This window comes from Panthera leo, chromosome B2 (genome assembly GCF_018350215.1).
Source record: "Panthera leo isolate Ple1 chromosome B2, P.leo_Ple1_pat1.1, whole genome shotgun sequence".
NCBI lineage: Eukaryota > Metazoa > Chordata > Mammalia > Carnivora > Felidae > Panthera > Panthera leo.
Genome location: NC_056683.1, coordinates 96,672,695 through 96,687,069, shown reverse-complemented (window position 1 = coordinate 96,687,069; position 14,375 = coordinate 96,672,695). Strand labels below are relative to the sequence as shown.

The following is a 14,375-nucleotide window of genomic DNA, read 5'->3' as shown; positions in this document are numbered from 1 at the left end:
TGTTTTTTACCCTACAAATTTTATGGTAAAGCTTCATGTGGGTTAACTTTGTAATAATACTAGCTAATATTTCTTGAGTATTTGTTGTATGCCTGGCATTACTATGGATTATGTAGATATTAACTCATTTAATCTTTACTGTTTTTAAGCACATTTGATAGATGGGGAAACTGAGCTTAAGGAAATATTAAGTGGTAGAGTCAGGATCGAACTCAAGCAGTCTGGTTCCCAAGTCTTAAATCGGTACATTACACTGTATTAATCTCAGTAAAATAAGTCAGGTCTTGGGCGTGCTGAAAGAAAACTGTCAGGATATTTCATTCCCAGAGTCTTATTTCAGAATTTCTTTTTAGCAAAAAAAAAAGTTCCATTTAAGATACTTTCTTTGATTCCATAAAGCTAACACTGTAAATTTTATCCTTGGAGTATGTAGTGTTTGTTGCCTTTCAGAATCTCTGCTCAGCAGAAATCATAGACCTGTCATAGACAAGCCCTGCTTCTCTTCCTTGGGGAAAAAAAAAGAGATGATACACGTTTTAAAGTTTTAAATTGTGTCTCACTGGAGAATACATTTTTGTTCCAAAACCTAAATGGACTTGTCTGTACTTTGGATTTGCCAATTTAACTAATTTTTTTGGTAATGAGAAAGAAAGAGACTCCTCAGGGTCATGTGACTGTGTGAACAGATTTTTTATTTCTGAGAAATGAGCAGATCTTTTATTTCTGAGGAATGAGTCAGTTACTCTCCCTTATGCACACATGTCATTCTTCCTTATGTTGGATTGAAATATTAATATGGAAACTTAGCCCCTTATGAAAATGTTTCATGTTTATAATGTCTTTTAACGTGTTTTTTGCATCAGTGAACTTGATTTCTGTTTTATTCCTGAGTGTGGTACTTAGCCTTATACAGTACTATCAGAAAAGCATTTTTTAGCTGGTGGGCTTGATTATATATCCTTGGTTACTTTAGTGTTGGTATCGTTTACATAGTTGTCTCAGGAATAGTTGTTTTCATGAAAACATTTGATAGCGGTACCTTACCCATATTACTGTGCTTACTGTGTGTCAGGCACATTGGGAGAAACTGAGACCCATAGAAAGGTGAAGAATATTGTCCTACATCATTTAGTTAGGGAGTGAAAACTCCAGGGTCTATGCCCTTAAGCTCTACATTGTCCTGCTTTTAGTGAGCACATTGTATGTATTTTCTGCTGGAAGGTGAGATTGATGACTATAGGTGACTATAGTGCCGGTCATTAAAAAGCTTGAATAGGGACGCCTGGGTGATTCACAGTTGGTTAAGGCTCTGACTCTTGATTTCAGCTGAGGTCGTGATCTCATGGTTCCTGAGTTCGAGCCCTGCACTGGGCTCTGTGCTGACAGTGTGGAGCTTGTTTGGGATTCTCTCTCTCTCCCTCTCTCTCTGCTCCTCTCTTGCTTGTTCTCAAAATAAGTAAATTTTTAAAAAATTATTTAAAAAAATAAGGAGCTTGTATAGACTAACAAATAATGCTCATAGTGTATGTAGCTGCAAATCATGTGTATTTCAAAGAACATGTCCCGCAAACCCTTCAGGGTTCCATGATAAAAATTTCTGTAAATTATAGAGTATTTCAGTTTACTTAAGGTTCTGAGAAGTCATCAAGTGAAGAAACCTAAAACTCTTTTAACTCATTGTTTCTCAGTCTTGTTTAACCATAGAGCCCCCTTTGTTCACATAATAGTTATTAACATCGTATGGGATACTTAATAATTACTCTGTAGAAAGTTTCTGTGGAACACATGCTTAAATCTAGAAACGGATGCTATTTGAAGTGATTTTAATGCATCCAGTTGCTTTGGGGCCCTTAATGTATGTTTCTATTCACTTGTGATAAGTAATACTGTACACTTTTAAAAAAGTGAAATGTTTCTTTTTTGTTGGAGAAATGAGTACTTAGTATTGGAGTTCAGATGATTTTTAGCTTTTTGCGCAATTGGAAAACTGCCTCACTCTACATTAATAAAGTATCCTAGGAGAGGAAATTAATAGATGAGCAAGTTTATTTGTTTACCTTTATATTTCTTTTGTTTTCTTAGGTCTTATCATGGTTTTGGCTGGAGCCTCTGAATTTGATCCTCAGTATAACAAAGATGCCACAAGCAGACCAACAGATAATATTCTAATACCTCAGGTTAGACCTGTCTCCTAAATTCCTTGATATAATAAGCATTTAGGTATTAAAGTTAATGCTTTTCAGTATATAGATATTTTTAATAATTGTTTTATTTACTCTAGCTAATCAGAGAAATTGGCAGCATTAATTTAAAGAAGAATGAGCCTCCACTTACCTGCCCATATAGCCTGAAAGCCAGAGTTCTTTTACTGTCTCATCTTGCTAGAATGAAAATTCCTGAGACCCTTGAAGAAGGTATTTATGATTCTAATATCTGCACGGTTTTAATGGTACAAAAGCAATGGATTTAATTAGACTTCATGGTTCAATGTTTTTGTTGCTGTTCTTTTTTGCTCAATCAAATAATTGCTCAAGGATCTTTTAAAAAGAAATCTTTATGCTACATAATTACTTCACAGATATTTTGAAGGTCTAAGTCCGATATTTTGGCAAATGTTAAAATTTAGTATTTCAAGGTGAGAGAATACTCTGAAAAATGTTTAGTCAGTTGCAGATTATACAAAAATTCCTAGTGACTTTTTAAAAAGATTTTATAAGCTTTTGGGGGGAAGAAAAAATGGATTTCATAATCAGTACCTCAGTCAGTTCCACAACTACCACCACCACTTCCAGCTGTGGTTGCTGATAAAGTGTTTAATCTTTATTTAAAGCTTCCTAAGTATTTGCAGCCACCTGTCTATTTAAAAGAGAAGCAGTGGGGCACCTGGGTGGCTCAGTCGGTTATGCATCCAACTTTGGCTCAGGTCATGATCTTGTGGTTCATGAGTTCAAGCCCCGTGTCAGGCTCTGTGCTGACAGCTCAGAGTCTAGAGCCTACTTTGGATTCTGTGTCTCCCTCTCTCTCTGACCCTTCCCCGCTCTTGCTCTCTCTCTCTCTTGCTCTCTCTCTCTCAGGGAGTGAATAAACATAAAAAAAAATAAAAATAAATAAAAGTAGTGGATTGGGACAGTGGTGTTTCCAGGAATACCATGAATTTGTCATTTTTTTTTTTTTTTTACTTGCATGATTTCATTTGAAGTTTTAAAAGAAAGTTATTATCCTTCAGGAATAAGTGTTCTTTCTGAATGAAGCTCCTCCTCTGCCATTTTTAAGCCAATAATATAATCAAATGCCTTTGAAAACTAGGCCAATTGATGATCAGTGGTTGATGATAAGATAGGATACTTAAGATGGAATGAAGGATCTCTATTTAGGCATTGTTATTGGAGTTGCAAGTTTACCGGTAATTCTAATGTTCCTAATGTTCTGTACAGATACAAAACCATCTCCCTTTTTACCAGTTATCTAAGAAACAGGGAACAGATATTTTTTTAGGTTGAGTCCCAACCCCATGGATGATCTTAACAGTTAACTATTAGGTGCAGTAAAAATGACTCTGTCTCGTTCCTTTTCCTTCCCCTCTTTATCATCCCCTCTCCTCTTTCTGCATGGAACTGACATTCACTATCAATCTTAGTCTTTGGACTTATTCATAGTTACAGAAACTTAGGTATACAAGAAGAAAATTTTTAAGGTTCTTAAGTATAGTAAGATTAGAATTAAGTTTAAGACTATTCCCTCCAAACAAGGGAGTTAACTTACAAAGCACAACACTTGTAATATTAAAAATTTGAAACATCATATCTGAGCTAGAATTTTCTGACTGATTTTTGACAGTGCTGCTTAGGAGAAACTTTAGCCTGCAAAATTCTTATTAGGTCGTGTGTGAAATATTTGTGGGAGAACTTAAATTTAGTGTTAGTCTTGGACTGTAGATGATAAAGATGTTATAATTGTAAAAGTAGAATGATTCGTTTCAGGTTTTGTCTTGTTTTGCAGATCAGCAGTTTATGTTGAAAAAATGCCCTGCCCTACTTCAAGAAATGGTTAATGTAATCTGCCAACTAATAATAATGGCCCGAAGCCGTGAAGGTGAGGTGGAAATGTAATTAATTATGTTGTACTTTTTCTTGCAAGCATATGCAGATTACACTTCATAGTTCTAAGATTTATGAGTACCTACAGTAATTCTGCCCGTAGGTTGAGTCAGCTTTCCCACTTTTGTTCATGGTTTTTCTTACTTCTTTTCCTATATTTTCCATTATGTAAAGTCTTTATCACAACTCATGTTTTTGAATTTATTTATTGTTTTATTGTTTGTTGTCACGTATTGTTTGCAAATATTTAATATGCCTCTTCTCTCCTTTGAATACTTTTAGAGTTAGGTTATTCTGTATTTTAACAGTGAGTTTGAAATAATTCTTTAAGTGACGTAACGATGATTTATCTGATATGTAGTGTTTTTCACATGAAGGGAAAAAAAGTGAGGGGGAAGAAAAAGAATGAGGGAGTTTGTGGTCAGTAATGGAAAGGGAGACTCTTAGGAAAGGAGATAATGGTTGTGGTTTGTTGTTATGGCGGATGTCAGTTCTTGGCATGGTGTCAGTATTTGATACTGATAATTTGCTATTTGTGGAAGTGATGCAAAGAATTTTTCTGTTAAATCAGTGCTTCTTGCTGGATAATGATTATTGCATTTGAACAAGTTTGTGTATTTTTGGTATCTTATAACTTTTAAAGGAAAGTCAGCACTGTGATCTTAAGATATGAGGTGTTAAGGATAGTCTCATGTATCATGTTATTGTGATGAATTGTATACTCCTGAACGTATAAAAAGTCCAGCCTTGTTTTTTCTTTTCCTCCTGTTCTTTCTAAGAAAGGGAGTTTCGTGCTCCAACTTTGGCATCCCTAGAAAACTGCATGAAGCTTTCCCAGATGGCTGTGCAAGGCCTTCAGCAGTTTAAGTCTCCCCTTCTGCAGCTGCCTCACATTGAAGAGGACAATCTTAGAAGGGTTTCTAATCATAAAAAGGTAATTCTTTGCCACTTTAAAATCTGTTTTACGCAGTTTGTTATGGTACTTAAATAACGAGAAAAGTGTTCTAAAAGTTTTTATTACGAATTTCTTAGATTTAGAATATCTTAAACACTCCAAAACTATCCCTCAAGTGGTTCTGTTAACAATTTCTTGATTAGGTAGGTGTTGTATAATCTTTTACCTACTGTAAGTTATTTTACTACTTTGGGGTCCAATACATTTTAGCAATTAGCACTTTATTCCTTATATTATGTTACCAGAAATAAATATACAAAGTAGAAGTGCAGTGTATGCTTTCCAGTCATTAATACCTGGCTTAAAGGTTGGGCAATGGTTTATCGGTTGAATAGAAACAAAAAAATTAAGTTTTCAAAAAATAAGTAGATCAAATAAAGATGCTTCTCATTTAGAAAATGCAGTCTGTAGTAAAGATCCAACAATGAATCTTAAGATATAGCAAAAATATGTATAAATGAAAAAACTTGGAAATACAAGAAAAAAACTAAAATTATAATTCTGATAGGAGATTTTAAATATTGGTTTGTATACACTAGACAAAATGGGCAGAAGACAGACATTGGATTTGATGGTATTTTTTTTAATGTTTATTAGTTTTGAGAGAGAGAAAGACAGAGACCAAGCAAGAAAGGGGCAGAGAGAGAGGGAGGCACAGAATTGGAAGCAGGCAGAGCCCGATGCGGGGCTCGAACTCACAGACTGTGAGATCATGACCTGAGCTGTAGTCGGCCACCCAACCGACTGAGCCACCCAGGTGCCCCTGGATTTGATAATATATTAAGGTAGAACTAATGTATATTAGAAATTTGCATTTGAGTTTTCTGTCCTTTCAGGTAATTGTATTGCAATTATAAATTTGTTCACTTAAAACAAAAATTTTTTTTTAATCTTTATTTTTGAGAGAGAGAGAGAGCATGAGCAGGGGAGGGACAGAGAGTGAGGGAGACACAGAATCTGAAGCAGGCTTCAGGCTCTGAGCTGTCAACACAGAGCCCGACAAGGGGCTCGAGCTCACGGACCACAAGATCATGACCTGAGCCGAAGTCGGACACTTAACCGACTGAGCCATGCAGGTGCCCTGATTTGTTCACGTTTCTAATCGAAAACTTTGTAATAGAAAAGTGGACATTCCACACACCTCACGATCTAATCCCTGTCTGCGAAAGTAAAAATTAACTAGCACCAAATGGCTGGAAATTAACACTCTCCTAAGTATCCCTTTAGCCCAGATGGATATTAGTGCAGTAACAGCTATATTTAGAGAACAACAAAAATGAGAAAATTGCATAGTAAAACCATAAGGATGCAGCTGCACTTGGAGATAAATTCATACTCTTAAAGGTTTTTATCATTAAAATTGAAAATATGGGTCAGCAAACTGAGCATAGAAGATGACAATCATTCTTGCTTGGGTCAAGAGTCTATGAATGTTACTGTCTTTTCCTCCTAACTTTATTTTTTCTAAAATTAAAAAATTACTCTGTTTTAACTTTGTAATAGAAAAATTCTTAATTTGAATTTCCTTGGATAAAAGGCCATGAAATGCTATAAAGTTGTATTGTTTGCTTTGAAATGTGTATGTAGATCTTCCTCAGCTTATAGTGGGGTTACATCCTCATAAAGCTATCGATTGTAAGTTGAAAATATCCTAAGTCAAAAATGCATTGAATACATCTAACCTACCAAATACAATAGCTTAGCCTAGCCTACCTTAAATGTGCTCAGAACACTTACATTAACCTACGCTTGGGCAAAATCATCTAACACAAAGCCTGTTTTATAGTAAAGTGTTGAATATCTGTCTCATACAATTTATTGAATACTGAACGTGAAAAACAGAGTGGTTCTAAGTGTATGGATTGTTTACTCTTGTGAGCACGTGCTGACTGGGAGCTACTGCTCACTGCTGCTGCCCAGCATCATGATGATATTGTATTAAATATCACTAGTCCTAGACAAGATCAAAACTCAAGAGTATGGTTTCTACTGAATGCATATTGCTTTGGCAGCATTGTAAAGTTTAAAAGCTTTAAGTAGAACCATTGTAAGTTGGGGACCCTGTGTAATCTTAACATTTTTTTAAAAGTTGTTGGATTTTGTTTTAGTAAACATGCTAATTTTCCTTTTGTGAAAAATTCTATGACTTTAGGATTTATTTTCTTTCTTCTTCTCTCTTTTAAAATTCAGTACAAAATTAAGACTATCCAAGATTTGGTGAGTTTAAAAGAATCAGATCGTCACAATCTACTGCACTTCCTTGAAGATGAAAAATATGAGGAGGTTATGGCTGTCCTTGGGAGTTTCCCATATGTGACTATGGACATAAAATCACAGGGTAAGTGGGAGGTTTCCGTGTTGAACATTGTTTCCCTTTTGATAGACTGGCTCCTGTTTATTTGGTTTAAGGTTCTCAAAACATTTGATATCATAATGTGTAACTAGACTTTCCAGAACTGTGGTTTACATGTCACATTTGCTGTGATAGAATATGATGTATGCTTAATAGTTTTGAGAACACTGATATAATCCTCTAGAATCTTACTTTTATGATCCTCAGAATGGGATTAAGCTTGAGGACTCTCTGTTCTGTAGTTCAAGTTTTAGGAATATCTTACCTTTTTAAAGAATGAAGGATTTTCAGATGCAGTGAAAGATCTTTGAAATACATATATTGTTAGTATGAAAGAAATAGCTGCTTAGTTCTAAAATTCATTTTAAGCCCAATTTACTTATGTTAAATAAACCTTGGAAATTACCGTGTTCTGTGCCACATTTCATGTGTTTTTCTCATCCTGTCTCTATGTTTATGTCTGTTGGGATGAAAATATAGAGATTATTTTTCTACCTACACAGTTGGCCAGTGAGTGTCCATTATAATAGTTGAATAATAGTATTTTACAATGGTGACAGAATTGAGAGATTATCTGCTCCATTCCTTCATTGTAACATTATTCTGAGTTTTGACATTTACTAAGTTACTGTTGTGAGAACATTTTTGTGGGACCAAAAATACAAGGATGTGTTAGGGGTGGTTTCTGTCTGTAAGGGGTTTATAGTCTAGTTGAGGAAAGAGGATATAAACATAGGATTAAAACCAAGGAATCATAAAGCAAGTGTGAAATGAATGACACGGACGTTGTGTCATTCATGCATTCAGCAACTGTTGAGTGCCACTCATTTATCTGGGTGTTGGGGAAGCAGTGGTGAGTTAGACAAAGCCTCTACCTTCCTAAGTTTGCATTCTAATGGAATTGAAAAGAGATAAATGACTCTCAAAGATTGGGGTGTTTGAGAAAGTAAGGTAAAACTGCAGTCTGATTTCAAATCGGCTGGAGTGTAGGATACATGTAGGGAGTGCTTTGGTGAAGAGTTCGGATTTCCTTATGGGTTTGTGAGTCTTCAAACACTTAAAAACAGTAAAAGTTTCATTTAGGACCAATTTAAGTCAGAAACTATGCAGGTAAAAAAAGAAAATAGAAACTATTCAAGTAAAATCCAATTTGGGACTTAGGAGATAACTCTGATAATAATCAAGAGCTATAAAAAGTACATGCTGCTTAGAAAAATGAATGTCAGATTTTCTCGTTAGAAGTAAGAATATTCAACCTCATTGGGAAACTTCATGATGTATTTCATTCCATAGCCTCTTGTATAGACCATTTACTGTATTTTCACAGTGCTATCCCAATGTGTAATATGAGAAATATAGTTAATGGAGGGAGAGGAGAAGCAGTTTAGAAGCAGGAAAGGGGCATCTGCATTATCTAGTGCTGGAGATGGTGGATCTCTCTCCCACATTGCCTAGAGGCTGTATAGAATCACCTGTAGGCTTTTTCTTCACCGTAAAGCATCAAATGGCCGGTAGATACAGTTATAGCTATTAACTCGTGTGCAGTGCTCATGCACATACAACTGTGCCGTGTTGATGAATGTGTAGCCCAGATTTGATAATGGAAAGATAATGGAGACTTCCAGATTGAAGAAAGGATGTTGTATCCTTCTTGATGCCTAGCTGTTGCACCTCACAGCCAGTAATTGAAGAGAGATAGTGATAGTTTGTTAGAGGCCATTCTTTTCCAACTGGTAGTGTGTTAATGTAGGCCACAACAGAGTATGCTAATCTACATCTATGAAGAATAAACATAACAAGCTCAGAAAAATCTATAGGCAGAAATACATAGTGAAGAAAACTCTTACAGATAAAACTTGTAGGTGAAATGAATTATTTACATATTTGAATAAGATCTGTTTGATGTTGTAGTAATTTATTTTAACATTTATTTTAATGTTACTAATTTTAATGTTAAGCTTATCTTACTAGCTTTTGGCAATATGTGTGGCAAGTGTAGAGTTTTTTTTTTTTGGCAAATGTGGTTTTAAAAAATTAAACAATTGCAAAAACATTGTGAAAACTTTGAAAGGTGTTTTTTAATATAAACAAATCTTGAAAGTTTTTGCCTTAAAAAAATAAATTTAATGTGACTTGGAATACTAGTCCTAATTACCTTATTTCTGACCGGCAGGCTGGCATTGATGATATAGTTAAAGTCTTGTGAATACGAGGTTTGCATAGTTTAAGAGAGTAACAGAACCCTTTTTCATATCGGTATGAAAGAAAGGTGTGGTATAGCAGTCCTCACATTATACTTTGTTTTAAAACACCTGGGTTTGAAACTTGGCAGTGCAAATATAGCCATTATGTGACCTCAGGCATTTAATTTTACTTTAGTTTTGAACGTCAGTTTTTTCTTTATTTTTTTTTTTTAATTATCTTTTTTTATTTTAGAGTGAGTGTGAGTTGGGGCGAGGGCAGAGAGAGAGAGAGAGGCAGGGTCCACGCTCCAGCACAGAGCCCAGCGCAGGGCTCAATCCCATGACCCTGGGATCATGACCTGAGCCAAAATCAAGAGTGGGATACTCAGTTGACTGAGCCACCCAGGCGCCCCCTCAGTTTCTTCTTTAAAATGGAAATAATAGTAATGCTTCATAGGGCTATTTTATTTTTTAAATTTTAACTTTTATTTTATTTTATTTTATTTTATTTTATTTTATTTTATTTTAGAGAAAGCGAGCATGGGGGCGGGGAGAGGCAGAGGGAGAGGAGAGGAGAGGAGAGGAGAGGAGAGGAGAGGAGAGGAGAGAGAGAAACAGTCAGTCTTAAAGCAGGCTCCACAGTCAAGCCTGACATGGGGCTTGATCCCACAACCCCGGGATCATGACCTGAGCTGAAATCAAGAGTCAGACGCTCCTCTGATTGACCCATGCAGCTGCCCCTTCATAGGGCCATTTTAAAGATTAAATAAGTACATTGTTGAAAGCATCTAGTGGAGCATTTTATACAGAATAGACAAATTATTTTTTATTGAGTAAGTTTAAAATGTGTACATGAAATACTGAAGTACCAAATTGAATTTTATTTTTTTACTTTCATCTTCTAGTATTGGATGATGAAGATAGCAACAACATCACAGTAGGATCCCTAGTTACAGTGTTGGTTAAATTGACAAGGCAAACAATGGCAGTAAGTAATTTCTTACTTTTATTCTTTAAGAATTACATGTTAAAAAAAGAGTTATGTGTTAAGTAGTGAAGGGGAATAGGAGGTATAGGCTTCCCCAGTTATGGAATAAATCATGGGATTCAAGGTACAGCATAGGGAATATAGTTAAAGGCATTGTTAATGGTCTTATGTGGTGACATAGCATAATGCATAGAGTTGTTGAATCACTATGTAGTATGCCTGAAACTAATGTAACATTGTGTATCAACTATACTGCAGTGAAAAAAGGGGGAGAGAGTTATATGTTAAAGTTCTTTTATTTATTTTCTCATTTTAAGTCATGTATTCTTAAAGTCAAAACTATTGTAGTCGTAAAATCTAATTTTGCAAGTCCTTTTAGCTGTTTTTACATTTTAAATAAATTTTCAGTTTTTCACATTAGTTTTTACATACAAAAAAACCCTTGGAAAATAGGTTAATTCTTCATGTGATGATTTGTTAATTCCCTGTAAAACATAATAACAAGGCAATGTGCATATAGTATTTAAACTGTAAAGTTTTATACAAAGATTAATTATTGATTACTGTTGAGAATTTCTTTACCTATTCTTTACTCAATTCCTTTTTTTTTTTTTTTTAACATTTATTTATTTTTGAGACAGAGAGAGACAGAGCATGAACGGGGGAGGGTCAGAGAGAGGGAGACACAGAATCTGAAACAGGCTCCAGGCTCTGAGTTGACAGCACAGAGCCCGACGCGGGGCTCAAACTCACGGACCGTGAGATCATGACCTGAGCTGAAGTCGGCTGCTCAACCGACTGAGCCACCCAGGTGCCCCTGTTTAGTCAATTCTTTAGAGAATTTACTCTCAATTTTTTTATTTTAAAAAATGTTAAATTACAGTGAAAATATTTTTTTTTCTAATTATGTGAAAAATTCATGCTGTCTGGGGAAAAAAGTTCAGGCGATGTAGAAAAGTAGAAGAAATTAAAATGACCTAAAGTCCTACCACCCTGAAATTATTGATTTTGAAGCGCATCACTGTAGATACCCTAATGCATGAATAACTGTGGGGCTAAATGATGTTTTTACTATCATGGATTCCTTCTCTAACCCACCTTCCTCAGGAAAGCCCTTGTCAGCCCCAGACCAGAATTTAGTCTTCTGTATATCTTTTCATGTCTTTCTTCATGCTCATATTTACTCTCTGGACCTTTACAGTTGTATGTGTATATACATACTGGTACCTTTCTCATTCCTTTTCATTAAATCCAGTCACATTGTATATGTTTCCTGTATCTTGTTTTTCTCAGTTTCTATTACAAATTTGCGTTACCTCCCAGGTTAGAACTTGTTTTTGATTGTACTATTTCAACTCTACTTATTCACCTAATGGCAGATCTCAGCCTGTTCTACTCTGGGGTCTGTGAACATCTGTAGGAAACCTAGTATGCATTTAAACACCGTGTGTAAAATTTCTAATGGGGTGTCTGGGTGGCTCAGTTGGTGAAGCGTCTGACTTCAGCTCAGGTCATGATTTCGTGGTTTGTGGGTTGAAGCCCCCCCGTTGGGCTCTGTGCTGACAGTTCAGAGCCTGGAGCCTGCTTCAGATTCTGTGTCTCCCTCTCTCTCTCTGTCCCTGCCACGCTCACACTCTGTCTCTCTGTCTCTGTCTCTCTCTCAAAAAAACAAACAAAAACGTCTGTTAGGAAAAGCATATTTTGTAGTAGGATATATCAAATTAAAGATGTTGGTTTTATGGTAGCAGGTGGTAAGGAAACATGTGTGTCATGGACTCTGGATGAGACGTGCCCTCTGGGAGAAGAGGAAATTCTAAGCCAGTGGCTAGGATTGGGTTAGAATCCAAATTTATACTACCCTCATGCTTTGGAATTCCCAGCCTGAAAAACGAGCAAAAGTTGGCCTTGAACTGTTGAACTTCTGGGATAATTGGTAGAAGAAAAAGCAAAATTTCCCTGGAAGAAGGGAAAGAATCAACCATTTATCTTCCAGTTCTTGTATGAGCAGTACCTGAGAGTAATTTAAGTATTAGAATCTAGCTAAAAAATGAAGAAATGGAAAAAAAAAAAATGATGAAGCAGAGATGATAGAATTAGACAAGGGGCTGGCACACTTTTTCTATAAAGGTCCAATTAATAAACGTTTTAGATTTTATAGGCCACAGTTTCTGTAGCAACTACTGAATTCACAAATGGGCATGGTTGAGTTCTAATAAAACTTTATTTAAAAACGAGGCAATGGGCCATAGTTTGCGGACCCCTGAATTAGGCTAATAGTTTAGAGCCCAAGTTATCATTGTTTTTATTTGTTAGCTTTAGTAATTCCAAGGAGTTTATAAATACAATGAACATCACTTACTGTCTTCTAGTATAGATTCTCACTGAAATCTTACTGGAATTTAAATCCCAAATTTATGGCTTTTGTACTGATCCTAAGTGGATTATACAGTGGATATGTCTTTAGGTTATATGGGTTTTTTTGGTGTTCCACTTCTTAGTCATTTAATTAAATTATTTAAACTTTTTTTCTAAGTTTTTGTTTGTTTGTTTGTTTAAGGAGACTCTATCCCCAGTGTGGCACTTGAGCTTATGACCCTGAGATCAAGAGTCGCACTCTCTACCGATGCAGCCAGCCAGGCGCCCTTCCTTAGTTACTCTAAACTGTGGAATATTTTTTACTTTATAATGAGTTTACATATCTTATAAGGCATTGCATTTATAAACTTAAGTAGACTGTACTTCTCAAATGTATTCAAGACAGATGTGAGATATTTTAGAAGGTAACTTCCAAAGTGTAAATTAGTAATTGCTAAATTTGTACACATCATTTAGTAATTGGTAAAAATCTCCTGTTCTTCCTTCACCCACCAATTGTCACCAGTTAAAAAACGTATTGGTCATCTATTTTGAAAGACTGCTTTGTTTATCTGAAAGATAAATGTAAGTTGATAGAGATATTTTTCTTCTCTCTACCTCCAGGAAGTATTTGAAAAGGAACAGTCCATCTGTGCTGCAGAGGAACAGCCGGCAGAAGATGGGGTAAAAACTTGATTTTTCTTACCTATCTTTCCTGGTGAAGGAAATGTTTTGTTTAGTTCTGATTGATTTATATTGCTGTGGGAGAGTAATTCAGTTTATGAAAACATTTAGTTTAGCCATTTTTATCTAAAAATTACTATTGACTCCCAAATGAAACTATTGTTATAACTTCTGAGTGTGCATGTATGTTGTGATTTACAGCAGGGTGATACTAACAAGAATAGGACAAAAGGAGGATGGCAACAGAAGAGTAAAGGACCTAAGAAAGCTGCTAAATCGAAAAAAAAGAAACCTTTAAAAAAAAAACCTACACCTGTGCCCTTACCACAATCAAAGCAACAGAAACAAAAGCAGGCAAATGGAGTTGTTGGGAGTGTAAGTTAATACTGTTATTATCATTATCTTTATTTTCATACTAAAATTTTTATACTAAATTTTATACTAAAATGTTCAAATCCTATGTGTATAGCTCCTGAAATTTTACATATATGTGTATGCATGATACCCAGATTAAGATGGAAAACTTTAACACCCTAGAAAACTTGCTTATGCCCCTTCTCAAAGATCCCTCCCTTTACCTCCATACCTTCCTGTTCTGGCTCTTAATACCATAGATTAGTTTTGTCTATCTTTTTTTTAATGTTTGTTTATTTTTGAGAGAGAGAGAGAGAGAGAGAGAGAGCATACGTGCCCAAGCACAAGTGGGGTAGGGGCAGAGAGAGGGGGACAGAGGATCCGAAGCAGGCTCTGCATTGACAGC

General features: G+C 35.6%; 1 protein-coding gene across 1 annotated transcript in view; it reads left to right on the top strand.

Annotated features, from left to right (window-relative positions):
• The window catches only part of SEC63 (SEC63 homolog, protein translocation regulator), a 74,302-nt gene that overhangs the window by 34,582 nt on the left and 25,345 nt on the right, over positions 1 to 14,375 (top strand). The window contains exons 9-16 of the mRNA XM_042939496.1: positions 2,083 to 2,177; positions 2,282 to 2,414; positions 4,000 to 4,092; positions 4,877 to 5,031; positions 7,243 to 7,390; positions 10,494 to 10,576; positions 13,556 to 13,615; positions 13,817 to 13,990. Coding sequence (XP_042795430.1) covers positions 2,083 to 2,177; positions 2,282 to 2,414; positions 4,000 to 4,092; positions 4,877 to 5,031; positions 7,243 to 7,390; positions 10,494 to 10,576; positions 13,556 to 13,615; positions 13,817 to 13,990 — 941 coding nt within the window. The remainder of the gene's footprint in view (positions 1 to 2,082; positions 2,178 to 2,281; positions 2,415 to 3,999; positions 4,093 to 4,876; positions 5,032 to 7,242; positions 7,391 to 10,493; positions 10,577 to 13,555; positions 13,616 to 13,816; positions 13,991 to 14,375) is intronic.